Here is a 23,817-nt window from a genome sequence, read left to right as displayed (position 1 = left end):
CGACCCGTTCCTGTATGGCACGCTCGCATCATGTCATGTCGCGCTTACTAACAAAGCCAACAACAACACTAATGTCGTCCAGCTTTCCGCCTTCGATCGCCAACCCTTCGTCGACTGCTTTCTCCATGAAAGGGCTCTCGGCGAATGGATCTTCGGCGATCTGTCTAGCCGCGAGCACTAACTCCTGCGCCACATATTTCGTGGCCTCGTCAGAAACACCTTGAATTGTGGTAGCTCCTGCGGCGTGGTCTTGCATCCATTTGCGAAGTGAATGCAAAACGTTGGCAGATATCTCATGCTCCCACAAATTGTCGGTGACGCCGTCAGACATCGCGAGAACAACATCCCCTTCTTGCAAAGCAACCACATCGAGTACCGCGTTCTCCTCTGGCGTATCAGGCGAGTTTGTGCCAAGCTGGCGCGGGCAGTCGAAGTAATGCCACTGTTCTTTTGAGGCAAAGACGATCTTCCCGCCGGCTTCCTCCTGCTCGTCTATAGAGCCTTGCCTGTCGCCTTTGACGGCACCAGCACTCTCGTCGGGTCGTAAGACCAACACTTTGCAGTCACCGAGTTGAGTCGCGTACAAGACCGGCTCATTTCCTTCCCAGTGCAGCAGTGCTGAGGAGGCTGTCGTGGTGCCCAACCACTCCGTAGGCCCGCTGAGTGCCTCCTTCGTAGCGGCGTATGCTTCGCTCAGATATCGGACCGGGTCTGGTTTTCCACGCCCTTCTACGTCTGACCCATCCATCGCTACGCCTGTACTTGCCGCGCCGTAGCCATCCTTCTCTGCAGCTGAAGCCCAGAAATGAATGATCAACCGGCTCCACAGCGGCGCATGTCCTTTCTCTTTCTGTGCCCACGCACCGACACCGTCGTTCGCTGCGAGCAAGTTCTCGGTAACGAGCATAGCATCGTCGCCGTTCGTGACGCCCAGAATCATTTCGCCGTTCACTTGCGGGCGGCGATCACGGCTGCGGTTGTGGGTTGAGAGCGGGTCAGAGAAGGAGCCAGAAGGCGGCGAAAAGAACGGCGGCGGGAAGGGGCGTGAAGGTCGTTTGGCCCAGCCTGCGTAGCCGGTTTGGAAGTAGAAGGGTGATTTGCTGATTGGCTTGTGGTCTTCGTCCGGGACGGGCGTCGTGGTGCCGACTTGAGGAGACCTACTCCGCGAGCGTTTCTGCTCGGATAGGATGATAGAAGCATGAAAGTCGCGCTGGATTGCTCTGCTCAAGCATATCTGTCCTTGTCGTGCGGGTTGGCGGTATAGCAGGGTCAGCCGCCGAGGATGAGGTTGTAGCAGCATGCTGGCTGCGTGCCGGCTGCGAGCTGTGAGAGCTCTGCAGCTATATCGGCGCTGTGCGGCTGCATGCCCGTAATAGTATGAAGTACGTTGTGGACGCTATACGTTCACGGTTGACGAGGAGCGAGGTTGGCGCCATCGCGCCGGCAGCGTTGAGCGTGACGCCGTGAGCCGAGTGCCCGGTGGAGGGGTTCTGAAGCGAGAAAGCGTGTCCTCCACCCTACCTTATCCAGGGATCCTCCTATCCCTTGATCTTCGATGAGAATCCCACTCCTTCAAGTTCAGCAACATCTGCAACTCCATTTCGTCATCTTCGGGTTATGTTCCGGATAAGTTTTTCTGCATGATTAGATTGACCATGATCTTGCTCTACAGGTGTTCTGATACATGCGTATTTTGCGGAAAGCATCAATTTCATTGGCATAGTTCAAGAGCTCGTTCGGCAAGTACCTTACACGATACGAGACGGGCCTCTTCCTCTTCACCAAGGTTGGCTGTAACATTTCATAGCCATGGCATCCTACCCTCTCACTATCTTGCTTACTCCCCTTGATCTGCTTCATCCCTGTACGTTTTTAAGGCTTGATCACAGCGTTCAAACTCTAGCTACTCCATTTGGATCATATCACTCAATATCCTTCTCGGCTCCAGCTCTGTTCGTGGTCCTTGCATGTTGTTGGCAGGGGTTGGAATGCCAGTGGCGAGATGAGTGTCTTCGCGGCCCACAATCTCAGGAATGCTGATGATAGGCCACCGACAACAACGCGAGTACGCGTTGGCTATCCCATGTCGATACTTCCGAGATCTTAGCTCCAACACGCTCGCCAAAATCAAGACGAGAGGCATCCAGCCATCGTCTTGCATCACGATGCGGTCCTTGCCAATCGTTTCGAGGACGAGTATCCTGACCTTCATTTCCCTCTTTTCCGGTGTTTCTGGACAAGCATATCCCGGTGGAACTTATTACGGCGGTAATGGAGCTCCTGGAGCTGGAGCGTACGGCCTGATCGACGACTACCAAGCTTCGATCTTCTTCGACAAGTTCACATTCTACACCGGCCCTGACCCAACCAACGGACACGTCAAATACGTGGACAGAGGCACCGCCGAGCGCAATGGCTTCGCTACAACGCCAAATGGTACTGCCCGATTGAGTGTAGACACCACCAATCGGTGGCCCAATGGTGGACCTGGTCGCCCAAGTGTGCGTTTGGTCAGTAACAATGCGTACACACATGGCCTTTTCATCTTTGATGCCTCACACATGCCAACTGGATGCGGTACCTGGCCTGCATATTGGCTTCTTGGAAATGGACCGGAGCCATGGCCAAAGTACGGAGAAATCGGTGAGTTCTTCTCTACTATTTTGTAAAGCCTTTCAATGAACTGAGGATCCCTAGATATCATGGAAGGGGTTCACACCAGTAATGAGAACGGAATTTCGATGCACACCGCGCCTGGATGCGATATCTCTGGAAGTGACCAAACTGCAACACTCCAAACAACGAACTGTGACGTTCGTGTAAATCAGAATTCCGGTTGCGGCTCCAAACTAGTAGAGTCCACGATACCCAACAATTTTGGCGCGGACTTCAATGAGAACGGTGGCGGTGTGTATGCGACAGAATGGACGTCCGAGTTTGTGAAGCACTGGTTTTTTCCTCGTGACTCCATCCCATCGAGCATTACGAACGGTGCGCCGGACGTATCACAATTTGGCAAACCTACCGTCAATCAGCAAGGGCCGGGATGTGTGATTGACAACTTCTTCACCAACATGAGCATCATCATCAACACCGACTTTTGCGGTGACTGGGCTGGCAATGTGTACTTCCTATACCCTGAATGTCCTCAACAGCCTAACCGCCAAAGCTGGCCCGCCTGCGTCGATTATGTTGGAAACAATCCTCAAGATTTCGTGGATGCATACTGGTCGATCAACTCAATCAGAGTCTACCAGCAGCCCATCAATGCGCAACCGAGCGCCTCGTACAGCACCAGTCTGTCACCAACCCAGCCCCAGCCCAGTACCAATACTATCAACGGTGGTATGGGTCGGTCCACCAACAGCGCATCGTCCCTTCCGTACACCGGCCCCTTGTCGTCGCTTACAGCTACCGAAACTTCAGCCTACACTGCGGTACCCACCCCTCTGATCTGCCCTTCGTCAAATAATACGATTTGGACAGACTCCAACGGTCAGGGTTACGCGATTGCTTGCGGTTCCGACTTCACTGGCGGGTTTGCTGGTCTGCCAAATAACGGCGTAGTGGGCGCGAGAAGCTTTGCCAACTGCCTGGAGATTTGCGATCAGTACAGTGCCTGCGTAGGCGTTGCTTTCGTTGGCGGCAATGGCGCCGGCACATGCTACATCAAATCTGACGAAGATGGAAAGTTCGTCTATGACGGCACAACAAACGGTGCTAGAAAGGGGGCATCCCCTTCGATCTCGAGCTCTGTGCCAACCGACATTGCTAGTACTTCGAGTGCTGATGAGGAAGCGGAGTCGTCTACGACAAGCTCCACCTCTTCTGATGTGCCATCAACCACTATCGCAAACGAGAGCAGCACTAGTATTGATGAATCGACGACGATGACGAGCGTCCTTGAATCTCCGACACCAAGCTCAACTTTGGCTTGCCCTGGCATTAACAACCAGGTGCTAACTGCACGTGATGATCGCAGATTTCGCATTTATTGCTCCTCAGATGCAGACGGGTCTAGCGCTTTTGATGTGGCCTATTTCGCAGAAGGCGACTTCACGCAATGTTTAGATCTCTGCACTGCCGAGTCCGAGTGCACCACAATCACGTGGGTACAAGGTACAATCACAGGAGGAACATGCTACTTGAGGAAAGAACAACACAATGCAATCTCCGGCAGCGAAGATCTGATCACGGCAATCCTACTACCCGACGAAGGATCCACGTCGAGTCTCGTCGTTTCTGGTGCTAGTTCGTCGAGTTCGTCAAGCCGCAGTGGCATCAGTTCAGCTTCTCAAGGCGAAACGCAGACATTTGCATATGTGACGCCTTCCATGTCCAATGATGACACATCAACAGCGGAAATACCTACATCAAGCTCAGTGAGCTTTGCTGCATCTCATTCTCGTACTACCACGATGGAAATTGACGACGAGTCGTCCACCATTTCAGCCTCCATGTCAAGCATGTCGTCGACAGAGTCAATGCAGTCTGCGGGTTCTACCGAAGACACCTCCTCTACCAGCACCAGCATATCACAGTCTTCAACAACGTCTTCGGCACAATCTGCAGGTTCTTCTACGGGCACCTCTCCATCTGCGTCCTCGCCGAGCTCTCCAAGCACCCATTCTTCGAGCTCTTCTTTATCACTCTCCAGCACGACTTCGACAGTATCAGCAAATGCTTCGCCTACCAACGAAGGCCAGCCAGCGTGCAACTCGAGGTTTACGGATCCCTTGGGAGAGGTCTACATCATCAACTGCGCAACCGACTCCTCGACAGCTTCATTTCTCACAGTGCCAGTCCCACGCGGTGGTTTAAGTTATTGTTTCGGCGTGTGCGACACCACTATAGGGTGTCAAGGGTTCACATTCGTTGGGGGAAACGAGGGCGACTGCTATCTGAAGTCATCTCCAGGTACGCTCTATCCAGCGGGCAATACGATCACCACTTGCTTCAAAATCGCAGCACTGGGGTATTCCGTCACGTCTCGCGAACCGATACCGATAAAGACATCTCGCAGTCAATCATCGATAGGCACAAGTGGCTCTTCTGGATCACTAAGCAGCATCAATGCTTCGACGATGAGTACGACGGTGCGCTCTGGGACATCCTCTGGTGGCGCAAGCAGTGCTCTTTCTTCGACGATGAGTACAATATCGCGCCCTGGGTCAAGCTCTAGTCAAACAAGCGGTACCAGCAGTGGCCCTTCCTCAACTATATCGTACGGACCAGCTCCTCCCTGTCCGACGAGTACATCATATTACTGCATGGGAGACAATCCACCGCAGACTACATGTTCCACTGGTGGGACGAACTATGCAGTGCAATGCGGTATCTTGTACGAGGGCACAGAGATTGACACCTCTGACATCAATATCGCATTTGGTAGAAGTGACTTGGTGGAGACTGAACATGGGGAAGAGATCTCGATGCTAGTTGACAGAGCCACCGTTCCGGACTTCGCATCTTGCCAGAATCTTTGCAGCATAACGTCAGGTTGCAAAGCATTCAACTTTGTCGGAAATGACTGCACGCTATTCAGCTCTGTCTCTGGCTATTCTTACGCACCCGGTGTTGTGGGCGGTGTGGTTTACGGGCAGAACGAGGCTCCCCCGACTCCGATTGACACATTGCCTTCGTGTCCCGACAGCGCAGGAAAGTCTTTCACCGATAGCATGGGGATCCAGTACGAGATTGTCTGCTACACGCAGTATTCAGGCGGCTACATCCCAATAGCTCCTCTGAGCGCTGACAATATCGCCAACTGCCTACCTACTTGCGATATGAACGACTTATGTGTTGGCGTCGAATACGACACCTTACAGAGCGTGTGCAGATTCAAATCTGCTAATAACGGCACTCAGACGGTCGACAATAACATCATAGCTGCTGTGGGGGCGGTTTCGCCACCTGGCTACTCAGACAGCACCTCGGCGCCTCCGATGACTGTCACGACTACGATAACTCCTACCACTACAATTTGTAAGCCCCAACAACCTTCAGGATTCCACAGAATCTCACATGCTAACAACACAAGCTTTATCTGCTACATCGACTATCACAGTTTTCTCGTCGAATTCAGGCGCGGTAGTGACAAGTACAGTGGAAACCACACTACCAACAAGTGGCGGATACCTCACCAGCGGCCCCAATGGTCCCTCCTACGTCTATCCAACACCATCTGGGGGTGTGACGCCGATACCAAGCTGCGAAGGCGTATCGCTATGCTTTGACTGCGACATCACGCCCGTGATTGTCACAAACCCATGCGAGATTACCACGAGACCGCCTACCTCTCTGCTTCCATCGACTCCAGCCAGCTACAATCCAACATGCGCAGCCCGCCCACCTCGCACAGGAACTACCACGGTTTTCACTACCCACACTTTGACAAGCTGCGATCCGCAGCCGAAATGCCCGAACTCCGGATTCTTCGTGTACTCTGGCACTTCACGCCCTGGCCAAATTGTGGTCACTACTACTGGCAAAGATGGGAGCTCTTATGTTTTCACTCAAATTCCAGCGAGCATAACTCCAGCTGCGACTACGCCAGGCGGAGGTGGAGGTAATGGCCCCGGAAACGGCCCCGGTAATGGCCCTGGGAGCGGACCCGGCACTGGTCCTGGCAATGGCCCTGGAACCGGCCCCGGAACTGGACCTGGCACTGGGCCCGGCACTGGGCCCGGCACTGGCCCAGGAACGGGCCCAGGAACGGGCCCAGGAACGGGCCCAGGAACGGGACCAGGAACGGGACCAGGCACCGGACCGGGCACTGGACCGGGTACTGGACCAGGCACAGGGCCGGGCACTGGACCAGGTACCGGACCGGGTACAGGGCCGGGCACAGGGCCAGGCACTGGCGTTACCACTGCAACGACGACCGCTACGACAACCACTACAACAACTGCACCAGGCCCCATTTTGACCACCCCTCCCAAATGTCCAGAGAACAACGGCGCAATTTATATGACCTCCCAGGGAATGTTATACGAAGTACTCTGCGACGAGGGTTTTGGCGGCCCCACGCTCCAGACCCAGACACAAGACCAGCTCACCAGTTGTCTCGCGGCATGTGATATGTATAATGTTTTGACTTTCTATCTGGGGACCCAGTGTCAGGGCGTCAATTTCTTCTACGATATGGCCGAGAACAACTGCTTGCTCAAGGCTGAATTGACTCTGATGAGGCAAGCTGGGGCGATCGCTTGTCGACTTCTAAGTCCACGCGGAGGAGGTGGTGGTGGCGGCGGCAATGGGACCGGACCAGGCGACTACGGCTCTACCATCGTCGGTAGCATGAATCCGTCTCCAGGTACAGGACCTGGGACAGGCCCGGGAACTGGACCCGGAACTGGACCTGCGCCAACCCAGACCGTGACCACTACAACAACAACGCTTGTTCCATCAACAATATACAGCGTCAGTACCGTTGTCAGCACTTACGTTTCGAACGGCGTCTCGATTGTGACTTCTTACGGCGTGAGCACCGCCGTCAGTATCAGCTACGTTCCTGCCCCAACGCAAACAGTCACGACGACGACCACAACGATTTCGTACGTCCCATCGACAATCTACGAGACTCGGACCGTGGTCAGCACTTACGTGTCCAATGGTATTTCTTACGTGACATCTTACGGCGTTACAACCGCGGTCAGCGTTTCGTTGGTTCCTCAAACCGCTTCCACCGAGACGGTGACGACCACCCTCATCTCTGTCAGCGTGGACGAGCTGACCGTGACGTCGACCCCGACAAACGTGAATACTTATGGCCCCAACGGCACTTTTGGGCCGGGCGGTAACGTTGTCACCGTCACTGTCGCCGCAACAAATCCCGTGACGGTGACGGTGGGGGGAGGCTCAGGAGGTGGGACAACGACTACGACCGTTTACATTACACGCACGGTGGCACCGTCTGCCAGACCCAGCTCCACTAGCACTTGCCGTACATACGTGACCAACTACTTCAACGGTCCGCCGGGTACGCAGCCCACGGGCGTCATAAAGAGAGATACCAGGAAGAGTATTTTCGACGCAGATGTGGTGCTCGGGGAGAACGATATCCTGCAACGGTCTGAGGGCATGCCTGAACTTTGGTTCAACGGCATAGACGATGCTATTGGGGGTTCTGTTCCAGATTATCTGGAGTAATGTGGTTGTTCGTGTTCCTGAGAAATAGTTTTTTGACACCATCCGATCCTTGCTTGGATTTGCCAGTCATGTAGATTGTCCGTAGCGTCCAGTAGTGATTCAAGTGTGGCTTGCAAGTATTCCCCATTCCTCCTCGAAAACCTCGTCGCAAGCCGCCTGCGAGCCGTTCAAAGGATTAATCATTTCTGAGTGGTGTAAATGCGGGGGTAGCATGTCATTCGACCTCACCAGCCTTGAGATACTTGTTGATTCATGTGAGCATCTACCACAAGCTGTCAATGCGAGTGATTAAATATCACCCGGCCCCACGTGAGGTTTAATGTGCAACAGATTTTGGATGATTGGATGCTGGTTGCGCGAGAGGCCCGGCGTTCATTCCATAAGCTACCTACTCGTCGCTGTCGCTATCTTGAACGACACGACGCTTCTTCGCCCGTCCTGCTGCAGCACCGGTATCCTCCACCTCAAATAGTGGAACATCCTCCTCTGAAACCTTCTCATCGAGATCAACGAATATTCGTCCGCCTTTGGGGGTGGCATCGTCATCTTCTTCACCACTGAAGGCATCTTCAACTATGTCATCTGACTCCATCTGGATGGGAGCTTGCTTCGCACGAGGCTTGAGGCGGCCAGCTTTCTTTGCCGGCAGACCCCAATTCTGGGTATCTGGCAGGGAGCTCGAGAACGTCTCGATTGGGTCGTCGCTCTTCGCAACGAAAGCGTCAAGCTCGCTGTCCATCTCTTCCTCCTCTTCTTCCCCGCTCGTGTCGTGCGATCCAAGATCGATGCCTTGAGTGGGAAGTCGCATTTCGGCTGGTGTTGGTTCAGGACTGGATTCGTCTCCTTCCACGGCGTCCGAGCCATAGGCGTTTGCACTATTAGATGCTTGTTGCTTCTTTGGCGGGCGACCACGAGGTTTCTTTGCTTTTGGCACTGGTCGGGTAGTGGGAGGTTCAGGACGCTCGATTCCAGGGTTCTCTGCCGTTGGTTCAGGACTGACGAGTCTTGCTCTGGCTCCCATCAAGTCACTAAGATCTTTCTCGCTGAAGAGGTCCCTCATTCTATTGACACGCTCCTCGTCAATGCCTCGAACAATCTGCATGGCTTCAGAGACAGCTGTGGCTGCCCGTCCGTGACGGACGTACTTGTATGTGCCGAGTTCCCGCAGAGAGCCTGGGAATTTGGAAGGGTCGGGAGCCTGAACAACGGTGTTCTGTGCACTATCACTAGTAGATGCATACTTCCGCTCGAGTTCGCGCTCTTGAGCATCAGTGAGGAGAACATCGTCGATGAATGGAATCTGTGCAGGCTCTGGGGGCGGCGAGACAGGCCTCGGTTTGGTTTTACCTGCTGGCTTCTTTTTGACCGCAGATGCCTTCTTCGGTGCCGGCTCGCCTTCGCTCTCTTCCTGGTCGGAATCCATGCGACGTGCGCTGACAAATCCGGTGCGCACATTGTCGGGCATGTGAAACTTCTTGGGGGGCTTCTTGACCTTACCCTTGCCTTTTCGCTTACGATTCTTTTCGTTTAGATCGACTGGCTGCGTGTTCTCGGTCGGAATGTCGATAATTCGTTTGTCGACCACAGACTTGACCTCTTTCGGCAAAATGCGCGGGCTCTGATCATCGCGATAGCTGTATTTGCTGTCGTCCGCGATACTTTTCTGAATGTACGCATAGTTATCTTGCGCCTTGGCATAGTCGTTATCCTCTTTGCCACGCATCAAGAGAAGCACGACCCTGCCGATACGCTTGCGTCCTGTGCGACCAATCCGCTGCAGCATTCGCACCGGCGATGCCGAGGCATCGTAGCAAATGATGAGGTCGACATCGCCAATATCCAGACCTTCCTCGCCAATTGATGTGGCAACAAGGGTGTTGAACTTGCCGGCTTTGAAATCTTGGATAACGGCATTCTGTCTCTTCTGATTCATGCCCTCAGATGATTTCGAGCTTGCTTGCCCGACAAACTCATGCGGCCGGATCATTGGCTCGTTGCGCTTAAGGACTCTGCAGATGTCCTGCGTACTGTCGCGATATCCGGCGAACACCATGATTCGCGTTGGTCTAGGTGGCGCGCCAGGGCCCTCTTGACCTTCTCCAGCATCCAAGAAGTGATTGAGAACCACCTCGCGCAGATATTCGAGCTTAGGATGGCCAATGAAGTCCGGACTGTTGGACCATCGACGCATGTATCCCATGGCTTTGACCCAATCTTCGTGTTCCGTGATCTGCTTAGCATACTTTGATTTCGTTTGTCCATTTTCGACATTCTTCTGAAACTCAAGAGCGCTCGAGTAGAACGGGTTGATTCCGTGAAACTTGAGCAGAGAGATACTGTGTGCAATCTGAGACAAAACAGTAAAGATCGTATTGACCATGCCCTTCAGACCCTGAGGCGCCTTGCGCCCAGCCTCGGACATCATCCATTTCTTCCGAGCTTGAGTGAGCCCAAAGGCTGTGAGGAGCATAGGGTCCTTGGACCAGTACGCGTTCTGAGAGTTGAGCTTATCGAGCACGGGTTTGATTGCCTTCGACACGTGGTCCATGATGAGATTCTGTTCATCGCTCCAGTCGAACACCTCGGTCTCAGTGAGCTTCTCATGCGTATACGGACGAATGTCCAAGGATTGCTCCGTGCGAACTTCAACGCGAGCTATCCCAAGATGGTCAATGACGGACTGTACAGCCTCAACACTTGAGCCCGGTGTAGCTGTCAAAGCCAGAACTCGGAAGCTTGGATTGAAGCGATGCAAAAATGATACAACCTCTGTGTAGGCGTATCCGCCTGTCGCCTTGTGCGCTTCGTCAACCACCACCAAAACAATCCTTTTCGGGTCGCAGATACCGGTTTTCAGATCGTTTATGACAGTCTGTGGTGTCATGAAGAAAGCACGTTTTTCTTGCCACTCTTCCGCACGGATTCCTGGTGTCGTCTCGCCCGTCATTAGGACTGTGTCTTGTCTGCGGATACCTGCAATGCCATAGCATGCCTCCATTTGTTGGGCAATAAGAGGTTTGGTCGGGGCCATGAAAATGATCTGCGCGTCGGTAGTCCAGCGGTAGTAGTTCAGCATGACGGTTGCTGCGATGAAAGTCTTGCCGAGACCAGTAGGAAGAGCGACAAGGGTATTATGGAAAAGGCTGCGGCTCACGATATTGAATTGATAGTCACGGACTGTACCGAGGTTGGTTGGGTATACCCAAGTTTTCATTGCCTCCTCGTCGAGCTTGTGGTGTGTTGCAGCCTCTTCCCGAGCCTTCAACGGCCAAGCGTGCTTCTTTGCGGCGGCTTGAGAGGCTGACATTGACTGGGTGGCAGGTTGTCCAAATATCGTCATCTGTTTCAGTCCTGCTTGCGGTCCTCTCAATCCATTGACTACTCTTTGTGAATTGCCTAGTTGGGATGATAGTGCAATGGTCTCTTTAGCCGGCGACTTTTCGGGGGATGAGGACGAGAAGGCATCAGATGGCAGGTCTTCGAGATCTTGTGTAAAGTCCATAGCTTTCTTCGCATTATCATCGCCTACACGTGGGCGGGCTTCTGAAGATTGGCGGATACGAGTATTCTCTTCGGCCTGCAGTCGCTTTGCCATTGCTTCGTCACTTTCTATCGGTCTGGGCCGGCTGGCCGCAGAGCGTTGTACGAATGCATCGAGACCACCGCCCAATCGCGGCCGCTGAGCAACTGAGGATAAAGCTTGGTTACCGGCTGCAGAAACTCGAGTACTGGTGGCATTGAACAGCGGTGGTGGAGGTGGTTTTGGTTTCTTCCACACTGCGCCCCGGATTGCAGCAGGGTTCTCGTCCAGATCTGCTTGTGTTTGTGTCAAGACCATGTCCGGTAGTAACCCCCCATTCTTTGGAATGTGTATCTTGTATTTCGACTGCTTTGCTGCCTGTTCTTCGTTCTCTCGCAACTCTTCTGGAAAGTAATAGCTCGGGTCCTCCTCCGGCTCTCCATCCTCCTCTTGTTCACTGTCGTTCATCTTCGATGGCGCTGCTAGAAAAGCCTTATGTCCTGATCTCGCTCCAGGAGGAGAGTCATCTTCATCGCTTTCCACACCATCAGGCGCATCCGAGCTTGCTCCATCCAGCTGTTGGTCTCCGCCAGTTCTCCGACGCTTCGTTGGTCGCGGTGACGCTGCAAATTCAACATTTTGTGATGCTTCAACTTGGGTAGCAGCAGCTAGGAACTCAGTATCGTCGTCCTCGACGCCAAAATCGTCGCTGAGAGACATGACATCCTTGTGGTGGGTTGTGGCAAGCAGCCGCAGCTACCTCCAAATATTCCGAATGGGAGGACGCGACGTGACGCGATCGCCTAAAGCCTTCCCCGCAATTTGGCGAAGGCGATCTGGAGCTTGCATGAAGCTTCGTAAGGTAGATAGGGTTAGGGTTGGGGTAAGTGTCGTCAGTCACTTGCTGCGACAGCACAGCAATACAAAATGGATGGAGGTCAGATCTAATAGAGTGATTCAGGGTGATCATTTGGTTTATTCGTCGCCTGGTCAGTTGATAGCATGCTCCAAAAAATCGATATCAGCAAAACTTACAGCACGAGCTCTTGTGACATAAATTGAACAGCCGTCGGCTATCGCTCAAAGGGAAGAGTGCGGAGATGATGGACGATCTAGATCCACTTACGCAATGCGCATTGTATTGCCTTTCTTTCGTTTCTGTCACGTTCACCGACGATAATAACTACCTCTGGCCTGTGCTACTTAACGCGATTCACTTGATCTACATGTGGGCCAGGCGCGAACGTTAGGTCAATAACTTCCTCAGAAATTCATCATCGTCACGAATTCAACAACATGCCTGAACTCACAGGAGACCCCAAACAACACGATCCTGCCATGTTTGCCAATGGCATGACTGGCAGCTGTCTCTGCGGCAGCATCCAAGTGACGATTCTCGCGAAGGACATCTTCGCCAACCCGAAGGGTCATCTTTGCTCTTGCGCCAACTGCCGCAAAGTGGCGGGCAGCTACATTGCTTCGAACATGCTCCTCCCTGCCGAAGACGTCAAGATTGATGACCGCGACGGAACGCTGAAGTACTACGACGACAAAGCTACGGGTAGTGGAAACAGTGTCTTTCGTTACTTTTGTTCGAAGGATGGAAAGTATGTGTTCAGCGTCGACGATAAGAATTTCTCATCAAGGCGTGACTGACAATCGAACAGCCCGGTCAAGTCAGAGACAGCAGCGTACCCAGGAAAAATTGTCTTGAAAATGGGAATGTTCCCTCGCATCCCTAAGCCGGAAGCGCAGGGTTTCGGCTTGCACAGGCAAAGTTGGGAAGGCAAGCATGAAGGCATCCCAGTGTACGAGGTAAAGTGGGCGGGGCCCGAGAAGAAAGCGATGGCAGAGTGATGAGTTTGTCTCGGGAAATTGGACTTATGGAGGTGAAGCTGTTCGTAGAGAGATGTGAGAAATACGAGAGCCGTCTATCATTCAAGAAGCTTAGTTGCCACGGGGTATTCACCACGGCAATCCGTCGAGGATCGAGTTACCCTTTACTTGTAGTTGCCAGAGGCGTCAGTGCTAACGTCAGCCTTCATCAAAACATCCTTGACAACCACCGATGCGCCGTCTTCACTCGTGACGCGAATCGAAGCCGAATCAGCACCGACTCCGCTAGAGATTTCGAAGAAGTTGTACTCGGTTCGCTTCGCTTCGGTCCACGAGTTGCCATCGGTAGAGACCTCCAGCTTCGAAGTGCGGCGGTTGGCATTGACCACCTGGGCAGAAAACCAGTAGGGCGACACGCCGGACTTGGTGTGGATGGTGAGCGGGCCGGAGACCTTGGGGCAGGACATGAACTCGTAGCTGGTGTCGATGATTCCGTCCGAAGGGTTGGCGAGGGCAGCAAAGGCGTCGGAGAAGAGGTCGGGGTGACCTTCGTCGCACTCTGGGCACTTGTCGACGATCATTGCGGTGATGCTCTTGCCTCCGTGCGTGACCTTGACGCAACCACCACAGTTGGCGGCGTTGTCCCAAGCCTGGCCGCTGAAAGCGGTGCCGTAGAGACCCGATGGGATCTTGTAGGTTGAGAAGGAACAAGTGCCTCCTTGAACATTGCCACCGTAGAACGTGGAGTGACCAGAGACGGCGCGACGAGCTAGGTGGTTCTCGTTCGGAGTCTGAGTGGGGATCGCGGCGGCGAAAGCTGTGCCGACTGCGGCTAGGATAGGGAGAGCGCTTTGGAGAAACATCGTGATTTTCGATTTGACAGGCCTGCTTTCAATGTCTTCGAATGAGTGGAACGGATAGAGACTGGCTCTGCGTCCTGGAAAGATGGGCAAGAGAGGGAGAGTACGAACGGAAAAGATGGTGTAGCTTGCCCCGTTTTGGTCACGACTGACCATGAGTTTTATACCTATGGTCAAGACGGTGGTCTACGTCAGATCCGGATTCAACGGCATGAACAGGTCGGAAGGAAATGAAAGGCGCAAGGCTCTCCAGTTCTCCGTCCCACATGGCGGCACATCGTGTTTCAGGTAGAAAATCCTTGCGGCCAAATGCCAATAGTGACGACGACACTTTTTCTCGTCATCATCCGCCATCAACGCACGTGTCTGCAGGTTATGCAGAAGATTCAGGAAAAGCCACCGTGATGGCTGCAAACATGTGGGTGTAATAAAGTCGTGAAGTCGGGTTGTTGGATGTAGCGCGGGAGCGAACGAAATCTCGCCAGATGCACCCCTGCATCCAGCCCGGTCGGTGCAGATTTGAAACTTGGACCGGATGCTGGCAAGCCTCGATCGCGGAGGCTTGTTTCAACATCCCCGGCTGAAGATCCGCGGTTAGAGAGACTGTCCGTTGAGTCTAGAACAACCAGACAGCCTAGCAGACGCTGCCACGCGGTCGTCGGATGGAAATCCCATGGAGCTATTTCAATTTGAGGCAGTGAAGGAAGCATTCAATTCCAAACAAACAGCTAGCTATAGGTACAGAGACAGACAGCGGTAAGCAAATAACTCGGTCGAGGCCCACAAAGTGAGCGACCAGAGCAAGCCTAGAGTGGTATCACCCGATCACCGCAAACGCCATTACCCTTTCGGTCCGGTCCAGAGCCATGTCAGTGAAAGCAAGAACTCCCAAAAGCCGCAACGCATAAAACCCATCATGTGTCCATTCTCGTCACCCCAAAACCGTGTAAGGTCATCACTCGATATCCATATCGTCTGCATCGCCGCTGACCACCTTTTGGAAGCCCTCTTTCGCCTTTTCGACGTCGTCGGCAGAGACATTCCTCATACTAGGGTGGTTCCTCTCCCACTTGTCCTTGGCGTCATCGTTCCTGCGCTCAAAGGCTTCAGCGACCTCAGAAACATCTTCTTTGTTGCCCTCGCGTTCGTTGGTAATCTCAATCCAACCCTCCTCAGTGCCGGGCTGGAAGATGCGCTGGTAGTTGTTGACAGCGATGCGCATGACCAGATTCTCCTTGCCACGGATGTTGTCAAAGCGGCGCTGTAGGCGCTCGTTCGTGGACTCATCGCCGTCGGCTGGAGAGGGTGGGTAGGACACCGAGTTTGGATTCACGCCGGTAGCGCGAACACTACGGGCGAGCATGGGTCGGGTAAGGGCACCGGACGTGACGCCCTCAGTTTGCGTCATGCCAGTGAACGACGCAAGGTAGTAGCGCCAGAGGTGTTCCTTGTCCGCTGAGGAAAGGGAGTCGTCAAAGGTCGGGTCGTCTTTCTTGGTCAGGTAAAATCTGACTTGATGCTGATCCTGATCCTATGCACTTGTTAGTTTGACTGTTAAGAGATCCGAACATGGAAAATAGACACATACGTAGTCAATCCGGTACAGCTCTCCGTCCTTGAGCATCTTTTCGACCGATTTTCTGTAATCGGTCTGTTGCTGCGCCGTCGTAGTCTCCTTGGAACGGTCGCGCTTGAACAGTTGGTAGATGTCGAAACTCTTGTCCTTGCCCTCACTATTGAGCACGTTGGAGGCGAAGCGCGAAAGCTGCTGGACGATCTTGTCGAGCGAGTAGAGCTGGTACCCAGACTGTAGGTAGAAACGACGCAGAGTGTCCTCGACATCAGCGAAATCGATCTCGCCAGTGAAGCACCTGACGAACTTGTCAAGCATCTGGCGGTAGTAGTTGGCGTTCGGCGAGATGTCGTCGAAGAACTCATGCGGTTGCTTATCCACGATGCCCAACTCGACGGCTGGCTTCTGCGTCTTGGCCTTCTTGACCGTCTCACGGCACTCGTTCTCGCCAAGCTTGAGCTTGAGCAAACGCTCGTAGAGCATGATGAACATCCTCATGAAGCCGTACATTGGAGTGTTAGACCACATGCGGAACGTTTGGCGTACGTACTGCTCTCCTGGGTCGACCGATTTATCGCCAAGGATATTACCCGCAGCGGGATGGTCGAGCCAGCGAGTGGTGGCGTTCTCTTGCTTAACGTCGCTCTCTTCAGCAGTATCAACTGCCATCTCGTCGTCGGCATTAGATGCCACGTCAGGAGTGGATGCGCGGCTGTTTGAAGCGTTGCTGTCTTCACGATCCTTGCGGCCGGGCCTGCCACGGCCGCGGTCCAGAGCGCTGCGAAGCAAATTGTTGCTTTTCGGCTTGCGGCCTCGAGAAGGAGTCGAATCTTCTGCACCGGAAGGGTAGTCGTCTCCGACCTCGTTGGCCGAAGTCTCGGTGGCGCTGAGTCTTGCGTTCATTTGATTATTGAACCAGTCGATGTCCAGGCCGAAAAAGAGAGGGATGAACTCCTTGACGAAAGGGAAAAGGCGAGGCGTATCCGTCGACATTGTCTGATCAATGTACACGAGGAAGAGGTGCGACAGATCCAGAATCACGTCGGTGTCCTCAAGTGTGTACTCAAGCTGCGGTCGGTGCATGGTGCCAGGGATTGACTTGTCCTCTCTCTTCATTTCCTCGTGCTTCATCTGAATCTCGGCTTGAAGCACCTTCATTTGAACGGCTCGCTTATCGACTTGTCTGGTGTTGACGAATTGATGGTCGAGCGACTTCCAGAACATCCTCTGAGTCTGCTCGCGCCACACCTTCTCCCACTCACGCTGCGCCAGCTTCCAGGTCTCAAGGCGCTCCTTCAGGCGGTTGAGCAAGACCGGGATAACCTGGTACGGGCGGAGATGAAGTTGCTGGATAACTTCTTGACCCTTGTCGCGGCTGTATACCTTCATGATCACGCGCTTGTAGATGGTTTCGCTCTGCCCACCGAGACCCGGCGGCAGCTTGTAGGCCAGTTGCTCCTGCTCGGATAAGCGGCGAAGCTGCTGGGCGAGAGGCTCAAGGAGTTGGATAGTGCGGCTGCACGCCTCGATGTTGTAGTCATAATCGTGGCGCTCTTCTTCAATGCGGTGGAGGCCTTCCTCATGGAGGTTCTTCTTATGAGCGATAAAGCCGGAGTCTTCGCTAGCCCAAGTCGGGTGGGACGCCCATTCATCGTTCAGAACAGAGTTGCAGAGCTCGTCGCGGCCGCTGCAAGTCTTCTGTCGTTCCTGTAACGCAACAAAAAATCTATCGTTAGCCCTCACTTCCCCATTGATGACCGAAATATCCTGGTGTTCTGCAGGTACAGCGCGAAGAAAAGAGATTGCGTTTGAAATGTTGAAATAGCGATGTCCTGAAAGCCTCGCGTGTCCAGGTGCCAGCAGCGTCGAAACGGCCGAGTCCGTAAGACCATCTCGTCCTCGTCGACTGCGCCTCAATGGGGGAGTCGTCGCCTTGGGCTGCGATAGGAGATCGTCCAGCGATCTCGTTGGCGGCCCAGGCGAGACTCCCCCACGCTCGGCGCTCCAGTCGAAGAAACGCGACGAAGGGTAGTCGCGTCCAGAGCGAGGCGGAGAAGGTCGCCCTGGGGAGATGATGGCACTCTTGTTCCCAGGACCAGCCTGGGGAAGGCTAATCGGTGCCGGCACCGACTTTGCTTTCATCGTTGACGCCATATCCAGATGTGCATCGATATCGAAAGTTGAAAAGAGAATGTTGCGCAAATACTGGCTGCTCCAGAAGAAAGATCGCAATGTGTAGAGGCAGAAGGGAAGAGGAGAACAAGCAAAAGTGGGCCGTGAGGTGAGGTTAAGCTGGCGTGCGATTGGACGACGCCAAGCCAAAAAGTTGGTGGCTGGCGACTCCAGCCGGCTAACCTCACTTCACGAAACCGATGGGAGGAAAAATCGCGCGTTAACAAGCAAAAGTAAAGAGAAAACTTGACGTACCCGTTTAGGAAGCAGCCGGTAGCTGGGACCAAGACCGCGGCAATTGCTCAGACTCACGCGCCCGCCAGGAATGCGAGCCTTGTTCTCCACAATCACGTCCTTCTCATCGTAGCCGACAAAATCTTGAAACCACTTCATGAGCTCCGGGTTGGAGCCGATGAAGGAGCGCGCGCGGTGAACGAGGACGGTGCGGTCGACAAGGTCTTGGCTGAAGAGATTGCAGAGCTTCAGGAACTCATTGAAGGTATTCTTGTTGCTGATGGCTTTCTTCGCGCGGTCAAAGAAACTCAGCTCTTCACTCGATGCCGCGGATGATGTCGTGGGAGGAATAGGAGCTGGTAGGGCCGGAATAAGTGTCGGCGAGGCCGGTGGTTGGTCGTTCTTTTGAGCCATGGTGTGTGCCTGTTTCATGCGCTGATCAAAGAGTCAGTGTTTGTGTTCATTGTTCAAATGCAAGCAACATTTTGGATGGGCAAGCGCGACACGGCTAGTGCCGTGAGCTCATGCCGTGAAGTCACATGGTCGCTACTGCCTTCGGTCGCTACTGCCTTCAACCTCAGAAAGACATCGAATTGCTTTTGACTTACCTTTCCACCAGGTCCAGGATACTGGCCTTTACCGTTTGCTGGCGCAGGGGCACCGTCAGCAGCACTGCCGGCAGTCCCTTGTCTCTCGCCCCTCTTTCGCTTGTTATCCTTGACAACCGGCGTCGGCGCAAAATTGCCAACGGGAGGCAGACCCGTCCTATGGCTGGGCGTGCCCATGCCCACCTCCTTCGACATCACAGGACTTGCGTACATCGGCTCACCACGGACATTGGACATCATCGCCTGCTCCTCCGCCTGCTGCCTGGCTTGCGCCTGCGCCTTTGCAGCTGCAGCAGATTCTGGCAGGAACTGCTTGAAGTCTCCGAGAAGGTCGGGCGCGGTCTTGAAGAGGTGGGTGACCTGGCCGTAAACGTCCTGAATGGGCTTTGACTCGCGCTGGTACGTCTGCAGGATCTCGAGGAACTGCTTGTAAATGTCGGGTTGCGTCGCAAAGCGGTTCTGATTGTATCCATTAGTACTTCTGGAGCTGGACCCTCGCGACGCAGAACGCTTACCTTAATTTTGTTAACGTAACTGATCGCATGGTTGAACTCGACAGGACCTCGCTTCTCCATGCCGTGGCCGTCTGCCATGCCGTCTTGACCAGGGGTTCCGCGGCCCGGAGCTGGAGACATTGCAGCACGCATGTTGGCACCACCAGTCGCCGCAGACACTGCGTTTTGGAGCTGGTTCACGCCGCGCTCCTGCTGTTGGTGCATAGCCTGCTGCTCTTGCTGCCGGGCAGCCTCCATGGGGGAGATGTGAGAACCAGGCATAGCTGGGCCAACGGCACGCCCACTGGGACTCATCATGATCTGAGCGCCTTGATTTGGCTGAGGGGTATATGTGCCATTGGCCCGCCTCATGCTTTCACCACCTTCCTGTCGGCTGAGAGGTCGTGGTTGAGGCATTGATTGCACGGTCGTGCCCATGGGAGTCGTGACTCTGATAGCGTTCGGGTCGTCACCGGCGCCGCACTCGATCCGATATCCTGGTGGCAAGAAAGTGTTAAATCCCTGGATCAGCTCTGGATTGCCGGCAAAAAGTTGGCTAACCCTGCCAATTACTCCGGGAGTATCAATAGCGCCACTCTTAAAGTCCTTCATGATATCAAGGAAGCGGTTGTACACGTCCGGATGATCAGCGAACTGGACCTTCACCTGATCGAGGTAGCTGAGAGCGTCATTGAGGATAGGCTGCTGTCCTTGGCCTTGGCCTTGGCCCTGCCCTTGACCTTGACCTTGAGCCATCTGTTGCTGTTGCGCCGCCTGCGCCTGAGCTGGAGCGAACGGCATGAGCAGAGCTGAAGGGTTTTGCTGACTTTGAGCCTGAGCGGATTGAACAGGAGCTCCGCCAAACATACTGCCTGGCCCTCCTGGACCGCCAAGTGGAAATTGCGACTGCGATTGTGGCCCTGTGAGGCCCGGATTTCCAAGCAAACCATTTGGCCCATGGATAGTGCGCGGCCCTACAGCGACGGGTTGGTGCAGGTGCATGGGCTGACCTTGGGCTTGATGCTGGGGCGCTTGTTCCAGTCTCTGACGCTCTTGCTCCCTGTGCTGCCTATCTTGCTCTTCTTTGATGTGAATTTGCTCAACCTCGCGGGCTCTCTCACGGTCCGCAGCCGATGCCTGGCCAGTGGCTTGACTGAGGGTGGGCAGCGGGAAATTCGGACCTTGCGGGCCTTCAGGTCGGTGGGCAGAGGGTGGGGGCTGTCTGGGAGAAGACTGGTTCATGCCCCCGAGACCGTGTGAGGGCTGCTGGTAAGCAAAATGACCACTGGGCGGGGGCAGGCCTGCATGTCCAGCAGGCGGAGATTGCTGTGTTGGATGTTGGGGACTATGGAAGCTGCTGTTAGCCGGAGATAGAAGCGTGGGAGACATGGTCATCTCAGAGTGGTGGTGGGGAATGTTGAGTCTGGAGAGCAGCATCTTCAATCCGCATGACCGTTGCGCGAACGCGGTCCGTTGGATGCGATATCTTCCAAAGACATTTGAGAGGCTGGTTGTGGAAAAAGGGACATACCCAAACGATGCTCCTGGCCTTTGCGACTGGCCCTGCTCAGCACCGGGCCCATGTGCGTTCCCGGGCTGTGCCCACCCGCGGTGTCCTGGATCCATAACCGCAAATCGTGCACAAGTCCGCACTCCAACAAACGCTAGGGATCAGGCGCGGTGCAAATCGGTATCGCCGTCTGATCTCGGTATGCGATCAGATCTCGTCCAGCCCCACGGTTCGCGCGTGCAAGAATGCGACTTTTCCTGACGACAAAGGTTCGCGTTCGACGCGTGGCTAAGCCGACATTTCACTCGCGGATGTTGACACGATGTAAAGATGGGATGAGAGAAAGATGGTGGTGATCATGCGAGGGGTGCACGATGCGAATGGCAGCATAGAGGTGTGTAGAGACCGAGCAAGAGCTGCTCAATAACCGGCAGGGGCCAGATGAGACAGGTTACCCGAGTACCAGGGACCAACGTCATGGCCGGGAAAGGTACAGACGCGCGAGAATGGCGAGCGACGATGGATATCAGAATTGAATCGGCGCTGTTTCACGTGAATGCATATTATCAATGGAGTGAGGCTTATCTGTGGTAGATGGCAACTACTAGATCTGAGCAAAGAGTGCTTCACAGCAAGATTTGAGCTCTCCCGTCTCGTGAAATGCGCGACGAGTCAAGTTCGAGTTGTACCTGGGCCGATGCTCGGTCGGTCGGACTCCACATGCCGACAAACTTTCTCGTCGGTCACCTATCATAACCCATTATCAGTTTGCGGCAAAGCGTCACAGATTCGCCTCTGAAGATATATTCGCTAAACTTCAACCAACAAGACAGGTTCACAAGATGTCCACCGCAGACGAAGGTTTCAAAGCCGCTCTCGAGGAGGCCAAGAAGGGTGCTAGTGAGGGTGGCGTGCCCATCGGAGCATGCTTGGTGTCTGCAGATGGCAAGATCTTGGGAAAGGGCCACAACATGCGCATGCAGAAGGATAGCCCGACCATCCATGTATTTTCTCCCCTGTGCTCATTTTCCTTCGATATGGCACGGTCGCCTACCTTTCTATCGCGGAATTTCTGACATTTCCACCAGGCAGAGATCTCAGCTCTAGAGAACGCTGGCCGCCTGCCGGCCTCAGCCTACAAGGGTGCCACCATGTACACCACCCTTTCACCTTGTGACATGTGCACGGGCGCGTGTATCCTCTACAAGGTCAAGCGTGTCGTCTTAGGCGAGAACAAGACCTTTGTCGGTGGCGAATCGTACCTCAAGCAGCGCGGCATCGAGGTTGTCAACGTTGAAAATCAAGAGTGCGAGGATCTCATGAACGAGTTTATTCGCAAGCACCCCGAAGACTGGTAGGTGATACGTGTATCTTTGATGTATTGAATTTTCGCCGCCTGACTGATCGATGCAGGTACGAGGACATTGGTGAGGGCACGCCCAAATGAGGCGATGATCACGCGTGATGTGGCGGGCTACGAGTCTCACCAGTCACCGTGGTTGATGTTGCGCTCGTGCATCTTCTGCTCGAATGTTGAGACACTGGGAGCGGAAGAGGCTGGGGCGGATTTGGTTGATTGAGCTAGAGCATGGTTGGCAAGTTTGTCCTTTTTGGCTTGTTCAGGCGGAGTCATCTACCTGCTAGCCTGTGAATCTCCTGGAAGTAGAATTTGAGTTCATCGGGTTTCACGAAGGGTGTGATGCCTAAGTTATGTTAGCATTCATGGCAAATGAACGAAAATAATGAGTTGAAGCATACCATGTCCAAGGTTCGCGATCCAGCCTTGCTTTCCACCACCGAACCCATTGACCATGTTCTCCACGACCTTGGTCATGGCCTCGTGTCCGCCGTACAGCACGCCAGGATCGGCATTTCCCTGCAAGACCTTTCCGTACTTCTGAGCAACAGCGTATGCCTCGGAAGGCTCGTGCAGCCAGTCCAGGCCAATGATGTTGTAATTTGTCTTGCAAAGATCCTCCAAAGCATACCACGCTCCCTTTGCAAAGACCACCATAGGAACAGGCTCTTGACCAAGCTCGCGCAACTTCGCCGGCAGGTGGTCGCAGATGTGCGTCAGGTAAGGAAGTGAGAACTCCTTGAAAGAAGCAGGGCTCAGTTCTCCTGCCCATGAGTCGAAAACCTGGACGATCTGCGCACCAGCAACGACCTGGAGGGCGAGGTATTCGACGCAGAGTTCTGCGATCTTCTGCAAGAGCTTCTTGCTCTCGGCCGGGTGTTTGAAGATCCACGCCTTCATCTGCTTGAAGATCTTGCTGCCACCGCCTTCCACCATGTAGCATAGCAGCGTGAAGGGAGCGCCGCAGAAGCCATACAGAGGCACCCTTCCGTCAAGCTTCTGCCTTGTGAGGGTAATAGCTTTGTACACGTAGTCCAAGCTCTCCTTCACATCCACGCTCCTCTCCATGACCTCCTTGTATTGCGGATCCTCCGGTCCCTCGAGGGGGTTAGGGAAGTGAGGGCCTTTGCCGTCGAGCATGACAACCTCCATTCCCATTGCCTGAGGGATGACGAGGATGTCGGAAAAGATGATGGCGGCATCGATCAAACCCTCGTATCTTTCAATTGGTTGCAATGTCAAAGTAGAAGCGACCTCAGGATCACGGCAGCATTCGAAAAAGTCGCGCTTGCCCTTGGCCTCGTGATATTCGGGTAGGTAACGGCCAGCTTGACGCATTACCCAGCATGGCGGGCGTTCGACGGTCTCGCCACGGGCGGTGCGGAGGAGGAGGTCATTTTTGAGCGGCGGAAAGGCCGCGCGTTGTTGTTCTGAGGCCATGGCGGTAGGGATGCGGATGTTGTAGGCGAGGGTCATGAAAAAGAGAGGCTAATGACGAAGGC

General features: G+C 54.1%; 9 protein-coding genes across 9 annotated transcripts; 4 read left to right on the top strand and 5 right to left on the bottom strand.

The window, feature by feature from the left end:
• Positions 1 to 28: 28 nt before the first annotated feature.
• On the bottom strand, positions 29 to 1,300 carry WHR41_01171 (uncharacterized protein; the record flags this gene model as incomplete). Its single annotated transcript, XM_069369777.1, has 1 exon — positions 29 to 1,300. One exon carries the CDS (start codon positions 1,298 to 1,300, stop codon positions 29 to 31), a length of 1,272 nt encoding a protein of 423 aa, XP_069233330.1.
• A 265-nt stretch (positions 1,301 to 1,565) lies between these two features.
• Positions 1,566 to 5,182, top strand: WHR41_01170 (uncharacterized protein; the record flags this gene model as incomplete). The annotated part of the gene is made up of 4 exons (XM_069369776.1): positions 1,566 to 2,643; positions 2,698 to 4,251; positions 4,300 to 4,382; positions 4,466 to 5,182. Exons 1-4 carry the CDS (start codon positions 2,034 to 2,036, stop codon positions 5,180 to 5,182), a joined length of 2,964 nt encoding a protein of 987 aa, XP_069233331.1. The 5' UTR covers positions 1,566 to 2,033.
• An 88-nt stretch (positions 5,183 to 5,270) lies between these two features.
• On the top strand, positions 5,271 to 6,236 carry WHR41_01169 (uncharacterized protein; the record flags this gene model as incomplete). Its single annotated transcript, XM_069369775.1, has 1 exon — positions 5,271 to 6,236. The coding sequence occupies one exon, from the start codon at positions 5,271 to 5,273 to the stop codon at positions 6,234 to 6,236; it is 966 nt and encodes a 321-aa protein (XP_069233096.1).
• A 2,303-nt stretch (positions 6,237 to 8,539) lies between these two features.
• On the bottom strand, positions 8,540 to 12,391 carry WHR41_01168 (uncharacterized protein; the record flags this gene model as incomplete). The annotated part of the gene is made up of 1 exon (XM_069369774.1): positions 8,540 to 12,391. The coding sequence occupies one exon, from the start codon at positions 12,389 to 12,391 to the stop codon at positions 8,540 to 8,542; it is 3,852 nt and encodes a 1,283-aa protein (XP_069233095.1).
• Positions 12,392 to 12,799: 408 nt separating this feature from the next.
• On the top strand, positions 12,800 to 13,616 carry WHR41_01167 (uncharacterized protein). The gene is made up of 2 exons (XM_069369773.1): positions 12,800 to 13,278; positions 13,339 to 13,616. Exons 1-2 carry the CDS (start codon positions 12,968 to 12,970, stop codon positions 13,526 to 13,528), a joined length of 501 nt encoding a protein of 166 aa, XP_069233088.1. The 5' UTR covers positions 12,800 to 12,967; the 3' UTR covers positions 13,529 to 13,616.
• Positions 13,617 to 13,671: 55 nt separating this feature from the next.
• WHR41_01166 (uncharacterized protein) lies at positions 13,672 to 14,370 on the bottom strand (the record flags this gene model as incomplete). Its single annotated transcript, XM_069369772.1, has 1 exon — positions 13,672 to 14,370. The coding sequence occupies one exon, from the start codon at positions 14,368 to 14,370 to the stop codon at positions 13,672 to 13,674; it is 699 nt and encodes a 232-aa protein (XP_069233087.1).
• A 677-nt stretch (positions 14,371 to 15,047) lies between these two features.
• WHR41_01165 (uncharacterized protein) lies at positions 15,048 to 21,336 on the bottom strand. The gene is made up of 6 exons (XM_069369771.1): positions 20,980 to 21,336; positions 19,470 to 20,793; positions 18,955 to 19,413; positions 18,368 to 18,781; positions 15,956 to 17,647; positions 15,048 to 15,898 (listed from the first exon to the last, which is right to left on the bottom strand). Exons 1-6 carry the CDS (start codon positions 21,072 to 21,074, stop codon positions 15,323 to 15,325), a joined length of 4,560 nt encoding a protein of 1,519 aa, XP_069233090.1. The 5' UTR covers positions 21,075 to 21,336; the 3' UTR covers positions 15,048 to 15,322.
• A 188-nt stretch (positions 21,337 to 21,524) lies between these two features.
• Positions 21,525 to 23,814, bottom strand: WHR41_01163 (uncharacterized protein). The gene is made up of 3 exons (XM_069369769.1): positions 22,717 to 23,814; positions 22,596 to 22,661; positions 21,525 to 22,539 (listed from the first exon to the last, which is right to left on the bottom strand). Exons 1-3 carry the CDS (start codon positions 23,789 to 23,791, stop codon positions 22,442 to 22,444), a joined length of 1,239 nt encoding a protein of 412 aa, XP_069233092.1. The 5' UTR covers positions 23,792 to 23,814; the 3' UTR covers positions 21,525 to 22,441.
• Positions 21,699 to 22,715, top strand: WHR41_01164 (uncharacterized protein). The gene is made up of 3 exons (XM_069369770.1): positions 21,699 to 21,962; positions 22,047 to 22,312; positions 22,372 to 22,715. The coding sequence occupies exons 1-3, from the start codon at positions 21,801 to 21,803 to the stop codon at positions 22,403 to 22,405; spliced, it is 462 nt and encodes a 153-aa protein (XP_069233089.1). The 5' UTR covers positions 21,699 to 21,800; the 3' UTR covers positions 22,406 to 22,715.
• Positions 23,815 to 23,817: the final 3 nt, after the last annotated feature.

Source organism: Cladosporium halotolerans (genome assembly GCF_011745625.1).
Source record: "Cladosporium halotolerans strain TM138-S3 chromosome Unknown Sca3, whole genome shotgun sequence".
Classification (NCBI taxonomy): Eukaryota; Fungi; Ascomycota; class Dothideomycetes; order Cladosporiales; family Cladosporiaceae; genus Cladosporium; species Cladosporium halotolerans.
This window is presented reverse-complemented; position numbering and strand designations above follow the sequence as displayed.

What these genes read in the sequence shown, in the direction of transcription:
- WHR41_01167 (XM_069369773.1), top strand. Translation starts at nt 12,968, where the DNA reads ATGCCTGAACTCACAGGAGACCCCAAACAACACGATCCTGCCATGTTT. An exon ending in TTTTGTTCGAAGGATGGAAA is followed by an intron (nt 13,279 to 13,338) that starts GTATGTGTTCAG and finishes ACAATCGAACAG; the next exon opens with CCCGGTCAAGTCAGAGACAG.
- WHR41_01163 (XM_069369769.1), bottom strand. Translation starts at nt 23,791, where the DNA reads ATGACCCTCGCCTACAACATCCGCATCCCTACCGCCATGGCCTCAGAA. An exon ending in GATCGCGAACCTTGGACATG is followed by an intron (nt 22,662 to 22,716) that starts GTATGCTTCAAC and finishes AACATAACTTAG; the next exon opens with GCATCACACCCTTCGTGAAA. An exon ending in GGAGATTCACAGGCTAGCAG is followed by an intron (nt 22,540 to 22,595) that starts GTAGATGACTCC and finishes ACCATGCTCTAG; the next exon opens with CTCAATCAACCAAATCCGCC.
- WHR41_01165 (XM_069369771.1), bottom strand. Translation starts at nt 21,074, where the DNA reads ATGGATCCAGGACACCGCGGGTGGGCACAGCCCGGGAACGCACATGGG. An exon ending in GTTACGTTAACAAAATTAAG is followed by an intron (nt 19,414 to 19,469) that starts GTAAGCGTTCTG and finishes GGATACAATCAG; the next exon opens with AACCGCTTTGCGACGCAACC. An exon ending in ACCGGCTGCTTCCTAAACGG is followed by an intron (nt 17,648 to 18,367) that starts GTACGTCAAGTT and finishes GTTGCGTTACAG; the next exon opens with GAACGACAGAAGACTTGCAG.
- WHR41_01164 (XM_069369770.1), top strand. Translation starts at nt 21,801, where the DNA reads ATGTCCACCGCAGACGAAGGTTTCAAAGCCGCTCTCGAGGAGGCCAAG. An exon ending in AGGATAGCCCGACCATCCAT is followed by an intron (nt 21,963 to 22,046) that starts GTATTTTCTCCC and finishes CATTTCCACCAG; the next exon opens with GCAGAGATCTCAGCTCTAGA. An exon ending in CGCAAGCACCCCGAAGACTG is followed by an intron (nt 22,313 to 22,371) that starts GTAGGTGATACG and finishes TGATCGATGCAG; the next exon opens with GTACGAGGACATTGGTGAGG.